The sequence below is a fragment of the Leucopleurus acutus genome (assembly GCF_964270905.1).
Source record: "Leucopleurus acutus genome assembly, chromosome: 2".
Taxonomy (NCBI): Eukaryota; Metazoa; Chordata; class Mammalia; order Artiodactyla; family Delphinidae; genus Leucopleurus; species Leucopleurus acutus.
In genome coordinates, this window is record NC_139143.1 from 155,059,634 (window position 1) to 155,069,598 (window position 9,965).

The following is a 9,965-nucleotide window of genomic DNA, read 5'->3' on the forward strand; positions in this document are numbered from 1 at the left end:
TCTCATTCTTAAAGGATCAAGAATTAGTCTTTCAGATTTAGTGAGATCTTAAACTTTACCTTTTGGGAACAAAGTCTGCAAAGTAGCTTTTCTTTCAGTGCTTAAAATTCTGTTGAGACTACTTTTTAAACTGTTAACTAAATTTAGTTATATGTATAGACATATACATTTTTTTGTAATTCCTTTTTAACAGATCTTCAGGATTTATTCCATAAGACTGGGCAGGATGTGGATGGGAAGCTGACCTACCAGGAAATCTGGGACTCCTTACATTCTGCTGTGCCAGAACCAGAGCGTTTGAGGGAGTTTGATTCTGATGGAGACGGAAGATACTCATTCCTGGAGCTAAGAGCAGCTTTAGGTGTCTAGCCTCATCAGGCTTATTTTAAAAATGGATGTATGCCCTGGACTACCTAATATCTACTCAGCTAACAAAAACAACCCTTCTACCTACCCATCAATCCTCCAGTCCTCCAAACTACAGTAGCAGACACATTGCCACCTTTTAACTTGTTTGAAAAAGCTATGTAAAAGTTATTTTTTTAAAAAAGACCATTTTACTTATAATATGATATTCAGAAATCTATGATTTCCTTAAACCAGTAGGATCTTAATTTTAAAATTGCCAGAAGAAAAGTCAAGCCCTCTTTTTTTCTCTTTCCTTTTTTTTTGAGGGGAGGAGAGCTTATCTTTTAAAACTGGAAAATGTGTATATAGAGAGAATAAGCCACCTTTTATATTTCGCATAAATTTGCCTTAAATTAGCTGCACTTTATACAGACTCAGAAAATGTCTTTGCTTTAACAGACAGACCTTTTCTGTTTGTAAATATTTAAAATGAAAGAAAGAGTTGTGCATATTTTGTGGGAAGTAGGAAGAATGGTTTGAAACAGGACGTGAACAAATGACTTGCTGTTAAAAATTGCTAATCTGATCTGGTAGCAGCTTGAAGCTGTGTCCCCATCTCCTTAAGACATCCTCTTTGGGTGCTGCCATGGGGTTTGGCCTGGTGCTGGGGGAGTAGATTTAGGGAGTGGACACTGGGGACGGTGCTGCCTCCAGGCTCAGGATTCTGGCTCTTTGGTCTGTCCTCTCAGCTCCTCCCAACCTGTGAACCAGAGAAGTCTTGTTGGGGATTTTCTCTCTTTTAATCCTGTTTCAGGATTTATGAGCATAAAAAGTTATCCAGTGGGAGCTACATTTCCTCCCTGAGTGAACTAGATTATTTTCCCCCACGTACCCACTCAAGTCTACCTTTAAGCCGTAGCTGACTTTCACTTCTGATACTGTCTCCATTCTGAATGGCAGGGCTGCAGTCCTTCGGCCACTGTCTCAGCCTGGCTACTCAGGAACTATAGAGGAAAGCTCTGCCTCTAATTTTGATCCAGGAAACTTCTTGAGATTTTACCTGGGGCCTAACCAAGAACCTACTATGTTCTTCTGTGGGCTAAGGCCAAAAAGGTTGTGAAATGAAACACCTGAAATCATATTAGGTTTCCTGACAATTACAGCTCAGAAATAGCTAGAGGCTTTCTGTCCAGAGGATGCCAAACATGGCAGGCAGGCTTAGGGCGGGGGGCTTCACGTTATGGCAGCAAATCTAATACAAGCAAGTGCAGTACTTCTCCCATTAAATGCTTCTGTAGCCCTGCTACTAAAGGTCCCTGAACTGGAAGGAATTATTCCTCCATGTCACCTCTGTGTGTGCTGTGTTGATCTTAGAAGCAATCTTCAGGCAACACAAAAGGAAACCTGCAAAACTTAACTGTGCTGTAGGCCAAGTCAGGGAGAAACTGGAGAAGCTTTCAGACTTCTCTAGTAAAGCTTGTTTCCATTTTAACTTTGTCCAAGTTGCCCCGTTAGCCATGGATGCGGTGGAGCACCCTTAAATATTTAAGGGCTGTTTTTTTTCTTTATATGATGTTCAGGTCGGTGTTGGCTAACCTTGGGTTTTTTTTCTAGAAATATTAAAATTTAGTTGAAGTAGGATGAAGTCTTTTCCCATGAATGTGTCTGCTTACCTCATTATGGCTTACGCTTCTCGCTCTATTTCTCTCAAACAATTCCTTTGCCTACCTATGCTATTTTACTTTCTTGGAAAGGTTTAAATATAGTATAAAATTAGCCTGGCACTTTAGGTAACTTGAAGATAACTTACTCTTCTGGCTGCCTTTCATGCCCCCCCCCTTTTTAATATATATACCCTTGCAGATTTTGTAACAACCAAATAAAATTCTAGCAATAAATTGAATTATACTGCTATATTTATATGTACTGTACCATAAATAGTATGTCTGTACCTGGAAGGTATTTTTTTGAGAACTGATTTATATGAAGTATACTTGAGGGTAATGTAGCTTGTCCTTTTTAGTTTCAAATTCTTATTCATAGGCAAATACTTGGAGGACACCTTAACTCTTCGTATATACTTTTCTTTTGCATCAGCTGTGCTTTTTAGTTTAGCCTCCAGTCTTCCCACCTGAAGCTTGTCCGCCACCTACCATCATCCCTGAGCCAGCTGGATGGTTCCATCCTCTCCCCACCAGATTTGGCAGAGGTGTTCCTGCTGCACCCTCAGACCTGCGAGTACCCTTGCCACACCGCCTGGGAAGGTGCCATATCTCCCAGGCAGAACTAGGACATCTTGAACTCCTTTGTTCTAAGTTGAGCATATTCATTGGCTTAAAAAAAGAATTCTCATAAGCCTTTATCATTATTAATTTGGGATTTTTATTTGAAAGTTGTCTTAACTTATCCAGCCTATGATTTGTGTCGATCTCTAATCAAGCCTCACCTACCACACCTCAGCCCTGAGAGGAAGGCTAGGTAGTAGTAGTGAGTTTGGTTTTGGTTTTCGTTTCAAATGCTTTTACCTTTGCACTCCGGCAGCTCCTCCTGCTGCTTTCCTGAGTTACCCAAAGCATGTCTTCTTGGTCCTGTTTTTCTTTCGCCTTTTATCTGGTATAATGTTTACCTAGAGAGCCTCCCCCATAAATCAGAGAGGCAATGTATTATAGGAAGAGAAGAACCAAAAGAAGAGAGAACCTGGCTTAGGGATGACTGTAGTGTCGTCTTAAAGGCCGAAAAGGGCCTGGCTCTTAGGATTGTGTCTGATACAGCACAGCTGAAGAGTGGACACCCTTCACCTGCTGCTGGTTTCTTTCCCTTCCTTTGGCGTTCCCCCTCACGTTATATCTCTGTCCGTAACCACATCTGCACGCCCCCACGCCCCCCATGTTGGTCCTGCCGGTCACAGTTGAAGATTTTGACTGTGATGGGCTCATACTCATATGGCCTGCTGTTGAGTTGTTTTTAGTAACAGCTTTTGTTTGCTACACCTCATTGGCTTGCTTACCAACGCCAGTTTGATATGGTCCCCTCTTTCATATCCAAACCAGAAAACATTTGGGTATTCCTGAGACTTTATAGAGCGTGTACTGTTTGTTATACGAACCTAACCTACCTTGTTGTTTTCTCATATTAAGAAATGTAAATCTACTTTGCTTAAGTGGAGCTATTTTGGTAATGTTTAAGCAATTTTGGTTCTGTTTAGGGAGGGAATTCAAGATTTCCATCACTTGATTTGGGCTTTGCTAATTTAATATCAGTAATAAAACAATTTTAATTTAAATAAAACATTTCTTTTTTCTCTCACTGTGTCTATGATTAAAGGCTTGCCCCTCCATCCTCCCAATTACTAAGAAAAAAATCTGCTTTGATCCCTATTTTTTTGGACTCCTTCCTCCTTTTGAATGCAAAGCCTAACAGATGGTGGACAGAAAGTAACGTTGAAGAATCTGCCTGAAGAGCCGCCCAATTTGGCCTGAAGAAATGAAGGCTGTTTTGGCATGTGCAGGGTGGGAAGGGAGCAGGATGAGGGAAGAGTGAGCCCCTGCCTCTGTATCAACCAGAGAAGTTCCACTTACGCCTGTTTTCTATTTTGAGATTCAATATAAGAGCATGTTTACAAGAAATATTCCAATGTCTTTGGAAAAAAAGAAGGAAAAAGGCTTGAAATCCATTTCAAGATAAGGGGTCATATAGGGAGGAGCTGGGCATTTTTCACACACAGGAAAAAAAAATTTTTAATAGCTCTACATGACCGCTAGATTCTGGGATTGCACACACACACAATCTGGGTGGCCTTTCCTCTCAGGAGGAAAAAAGCTTAGCTCATTTACAAATATGGTAAGATGATTTTCTCATTTCCAAAGTGAAAGGGAAAATTTTATATCCTGGAGCAGAGCTGGGTCTTCTTATCTTTGAACTGGGACCAAATAGCCAGTATTATCTTTGTCTCTCCTTTTAGAATAGTTTCCAGAAGGTACAAAAATTAATATTTGTACACAGTGGATCTTAACTTTGGGAGAGGCCATGAATCCCCTTGAGAAAGATTTAAAAAAAAAAATACATTTTTTAGGAGGTTCATTGGCCAGCCCTTCCCCCAAGCCAATCCTTGAACCAAGTTAATTACACACACAATAAATCATTTTCCAAGTGGCTTCAAACAAGACTTCATTAGGGAATGGACACCACGGTATATGGTGGGAAGATCAGGAAATTTGATGCTAGACAGACATAAATTTGAGACCTTGCTCTGTAACATAAAAATGATACTGCAGGGCTTCCCTGGTGGCGCAGTGGTTGAGAGTCCGCCTCTCAATGCAGGGGACACGGGTTTGTGGCCCGGTCCGGGAGGATCCCACATGCCGCGGAGCGGCTGGGCCCGTGAGCCATGGCCGCTGAGCCTGCGCATCCGGAGCCTGTGCTCCGCAACAGGAGAGGCCACAACAGTGAGAGGCCCGCGTACCACAAAAAAAAAAAAAAAATGATACGGCAAATGCCCTTGGAAACTTCATCTGTAAGAAGAGGATTGTGATATCTGTTTGGCAGTGTTCTTGTATTAGAAATAATGTAGACAACCACACAAGAACGCAATACATCTTAGATGTTAACAAAGAATGCAATTCCAGCAGCAGTGCAGTGTGGCTCATGGGTTTCATACTGACTTGTTTTGGCCACTACCAATCACCATCGTTCATGCATCCTCAGTGGCTGCCACTCTTGTCGCAACTGTGCTTAATGTCCCACAGAATGTCATTCCCTTTGGGTACCTAGCCCAGGGTCTGACATATGGTTTTGTTCTTAAATACTGTCTAGAGGGATGTTGAGCCCATCACAACTACTGGTTCAGCGTGTCTCCCCGCAGCCAGCCCTCAGCTCCCATTGGTATTGGTGAGACTCTGACCTTCAGCTTGGTTTGTGAAGTGCCCCCCTCAGACATTTTCCCTCCTAACAGCAAATGAGACACAAGGGAGTCTTGGACTTTTTTAAATCTTTCATTATGTGACATCTAGATGGGCCCTGGCCTCTGTGTCAGTACCACCTCCCTGAGGTCAGCTCCATTTCCTGCACTGCCCCAATACCTCCAGCTCCCATCCTCAGTGAGAGGAGGCTACACTTCTGAAGCAGACAGCTTGGCATTTAAGCAGTGGTCCCCCTGGGCCAGTGTGGGGAGGGAATGGAAGTGGATGTTCCTTTCAGGACAGGTGGCCAAAGGGTAGGAGACTGAGTGGTTCAGCATCGGGGGTAGGTTACACAGCGAGAGGGCAAAGGGCACCTCCTGAAAAATGGGAATCGGGGGTCGGGAGCTGGCCTGGGGCCGCAGCACCGGGGAAGGTAGGGGCTGCTGTGGGATCAGCTGCACTGCAGGTTGCAGGGGGCTGGGGGCCTCCACCTTGGGGCTGCTGTCTTGAGTAGCATAGCTCCTGCTCTCGGGGACGTCCAACTCCCACGGGTGATCTGAATTCTGGGTGTCAGTCTCGGTCTTGGTGGCATCAGGGGGAGGGCCCAGGTTGATGGCTGCGTTCATGCCATAGCGCCGTCGCTTGTTAATCCAGTACAACAGCGGGCTGTAGGTAAATGCGGCTGCTCGCATCACCTCCATCCACTCCCGGGCACGCCTTTCCCGCCGCAGGTTCTTCCTCCAGTGCAGAAAGAGAATGCAGCCGCCGGTTATCACAGAACACAGCCCCAGGAATCCAAAGTACAGTGGCACCCACACTAAGGAAGGCAATAAGAAATAAAGCAAGCTGGCTGATAGCTGTAGCTTGGGGTCTCAGCTGTTTCTCATTCCTCTGCTTAGCCCTTTCACCAATCGTTCCCTCCACTTAACCACTCTCTCCATTCCTTCCTTTTCTCATTGACTGGCCTCATCATTCTTTTATTCAGTCAAAGCAGGATTTCCAGGGAGTTTAAGAGGCCACCTTTCGCTCTTCACAGATAAGAAAAGCTAGGTCAAGAGGGGCACGACCTGCCCAGGCTTACTCAAGCCTCTGGTTCCCAACCCTGGCCCCGTCTGATCCATCAGAATGAGAAGCCTCACTAAAGGCAAAGCCCATCAAGAAAGTAAAAGTTTACCAGTCGACGGGACACCAATGTCCCATCCCATTCCACCATACCGCTAACCATTCAGCTGTGATATCCTGGGGTATTTGTGGTACCCCCTCTGGGCTGTCAGAGAGACATGGTCTGTGCCCTCAAGAAATCCATAGTTTTCTAGAGGAAACCCTGTCCTAACTCTTAGCATGCTTCCACATAGGCAGCCATCACCCCCATCCATGCAAAAGGTCTTCCCTGAGTGCCCCCAAGCCTAGGGCATAAAGCAAGGGGCAGGGATTTGGGGAGGGAGCACACTTACCACCAGGGAGGCTGAGGTCCTCCCTTTGGGAATTCATAATGTCAAACCTTGGTACCTAGCTGGCCGATGGCTCTGGGGAGAGGGAGTTCACCTACCCATCTGTCTAGCCAATAGGAGTCCCCAGAATTCCCAGACCCCATTGTTCCCTAGAGGTGGTTCACAGAGTTCTGAACACTGAGCATCCAAGGGCGATGCTTGTGAAGTCTAATGGGAGGAACAGACTCCACCAGTGGGGTTTCCTAGGCCTAGTGCGTCTCTACTGCTTCTACCAGGGACTGACCCACCCTCTGAATTGTCGGCCCCCTACCTCTGATCTACAGAGCAGCCCCCAGGAAAGGGCCCTAGATTCCTCGGGGGCTTATTTTGTCCCTAGGCTTTAAGGAACAGTTGATGGATCCCTGGGCAGGGAGCACCCAGAGCAGTGGGCAGCCCTGCCGTCAAGTCTGCTATGACTGACTTGTCAGGAGACAACTCACTCAAGGGAGCTATGTGGTCAACACCTCCTTTCTTGGCTCTTACAATTTCTCTTTTGTTTCATTACCTTCCTTCAATGAGTATTGGCAAGTGCTTCCGGGGCATCAGGCCGTATGGGAGCTCCCCACCATCTGGCCCTACATCTCTTTTCAGCTTCACCTTCCTCCCCATCCTTCACACACCTTTCCCTTCTGACCAGACCCTGCTTAACAGACCCTGCTTATTCACATCTCTGGAGCATTGCTCACACTGCTCCTCCACCTAGGAGTGCCCCTCCCCACTCTCCCCACCACTGAACACCTGCTTATCCTTCAAGGCTCAGCTCAACACCCCCTACTCTGTGACAAAGTTCTTTCAGTTGGCTTCCCAGAATCACACCGTCTCCAGTTTGAAGACACTTTGAGAGTTGTGTAGTCCAACTCCCAGCACATGATTGAGCCCTAGAGGCAGATCTCCCCTACCCAGCACTAATACGTGGGGAATTGCTTGGGTCAGGGACTTGCCCACACCTCCTGAAGCAGCTTCATCCATTTATGGGCAGCTCAGTTAGAAAGCCCTCCCCTAACTAAACCCACGTCAGCCTGCCTGAAGGTTGCACCACTAGGCCTAGCTCAGCTTCTGGGCACCATCTAAGTACTTCCCTCTTTAAATCCCCAGCGTGGGACTTCGGGCACTAATGAGCACAGATTTCTCTCCAGGTTCCACTTACTCTGGGCTCTACCTCACTGGCTTCTGCTTTTCAGTCTCCTTTGCTAGTTTCTCCTCTTTTCCCTGATCTCTAAATGTCAGGTGCCCGAGGGCTCAGTCCTCAGCCCTCTGTCCACATTCATTCCCTCAGTGATCTCACCCAGACTCATGGCTTTAAATAGCATATCTACCATATATACACTGTCAACTCTCAACGTTGTACCTCCAGCCCAGACCATTCCTCAGGACTTGAGACTCATACTCCCAAAAGCCTGGCTGACATCCCTCCTTGCCAGTCTGTTATCTCAAACTACCATGTCCAAAACCAAACTCCTGATGGTCCATCTCCAAAACCTGCTCCAGCCTCCTCCTCTCTGTAAGTGGCAACTCTCTCCCTCCAGTTGTTCAGGCCAAAAACCTGACAGTCACCCCTGACGCCCTTCATTCTTTCACACCCACGTTCACTCCAGTAGCAAAATCTTTAGGCTTTGCCTTCAAAACATACCCAGAATCTGACCATTTTTCTATCATCATCACTTTAATACAAGTACTACCCTCTCTCACCTGGTCTCCCTTTAGGGTGATCAACCATCCCTGTTTGCCTGGGACTGAGGCAGTTTCCAGGACATAGGACTTTTGATGCTAAAATCAGGAAAATCCCAGGTAAACTAGGACAAACTAATCACCCTTGGGAGAGCTTGCATCCTTGTCCCCCACGCCCTATATTCCACCAGCAGTCAGAATGAGCCTTTTTAATTTTTTTTATTATAAATTATTTTTATTTCTTTATTTATTTTTGGCTGTGTTGGGTCTTCGTTGCTATGTGCAGGCTTTCTCTAGTTGCTGCAAGTGGGGGCTACTCTTCGTTGCAGTGCGTGGGCTTCTCATTGAAGTGGCTTCTCTTGTTGCGGAGCACGGGCTTTAGGCGCGGTCTTCAGTAGCTGTGGCTCATGGGCTCTAGACACAGGCTCAGTAGTTGTGGCACACAGGCTTAGTCACTCCACGACATGTGGGATCTTCCCGGACCAGGGATCGAACCCGTGTCCCCTGCATTGGCAGGCAGATTCTTAACCACTGCACTACCAAGGAGGACCCTCACTCAGATTTAAAACCAAAGTCCTTAACCAAAGCCTACAAAGCCCTGAACGATCAAACTACCCCTCCCCATGCCTCCTTCGCACAATAACCTTCTTGCTGTTCCACAAGCAGGGCAAGCGTGCTCCTGCATCAAGACCTTTGCACTTGCTATTCCATCTGGAAGGCTCTTCCCCCAGGTATCCACACAGACCATGCCTTCAGGTCTCTGCTCAGCTGGCCCCTTAGCTCTGTCTCTCCTAGCCTGCTTTGTTTCTTCATAACGTGTATTATCACCTAACATTATTTATGTACGTATGTAGGTATGTATACATATTGTGTCTCACCCCACTAGAATGTAAGCTCCATGAATTAATGTAAACAAGGAAATAAATACGTAAGAATTTCAGGTAGCCTTAACTGCTCTGAAGAAAATAAGGTAGTGGGATAAAGAATATAAAGTGATGGGGGTGCATCAAGAAAAGTCCCTTTGAGGTGCTGACTTGTGAAATGAGCCCTAGATGATGAGGAGATAGCCACGTGCAAAGGGAGCAGCCAGTGCAAGGATGCTAAGGCAGGTACAGGCTGGCGCACTTAAAGGACTTGCTAATCTCAGGGTTTACCACACTACTCCCAGCACAGGCCAGGGCCCAAGGCCCATCTCCGAAAGTGCAGGCTGGACTGAGCAGAGTTGAAGGCACTGTCCCTGACCCTAAGAGGTCCATCATTCAAGAGGGGTTTTTATCAGGTAAGACCCGACAGGAGGACTTTCATGAGGGCAGACTGATCAATGCCATCACAGGGGGCCTGCTCCAGGCCTGGCCCTGTGCTGGGCGCAGGTGAGACCAGGTGTTGATGTCACTGGTCTTGACCCCAGGAGTTCACTCACACCTGGTTCAGGGGGTGAAGAAGATGGTGGCATTGGGTGGAGAGACAGCATTCCAGGTATAAAGACTTGTCAAGGACAAATCCAGGTGTCTTTGGGGAGAAGCGTAGTTCAGTTTGGCTGGAGTTCAAGGTGGGTGTCAGG

At 46.4% G+C, this 9,965-nt stretch overlaps 2 protein-coding genes across 4 annotated transcripts in view; one reads left to right on the forward strand and one right to left on the reverse strand.

The window, feature by feature from the left end:
- The window catches only part of EFCAB14 (EF-hand calcium binding domain 14), a 37,995-nt gene extending 34,365 nt beyond the window's left edge, over positions 1-3,630 (forward strand). For all 3 annotated transcript variants that reach the window (XM_082834115.1, XM_082834116.1, XM_082834117.1), the window contains one exon: positions 194-3,630. In XM_082834115.1, the coding sequence (XP_082690241.1) occupies positions 194-369 (176 nt within the window). In that variant the 3' untranslated portion in view covers positions 370-3,630. The remainder of the gene's footprint in view (positions 1-193) is intronic.
- Positions 3,631-5,455: 1,825 nt separating this feature from the next.
- TEX38 (testis expressed 38) lies at positions 5,456-6,737 on the reverse strand (the record flags this gene model as incomplete). The annotated part of the gene is made up of 2 exons (XM_082859495.1): positions 5,456-6,063; positions 6,701-6,737. The coding sequence occupies 2 exons, from the start codon at positions 6,735-6,737 to the stop codon at positions 5,456-5,458; spliced, it is 645 nt and encodes a 214-aa protein (XP_082715621.1).
- Positions 6,738-9,965: the final 3,228 nt, after the last annotated feature.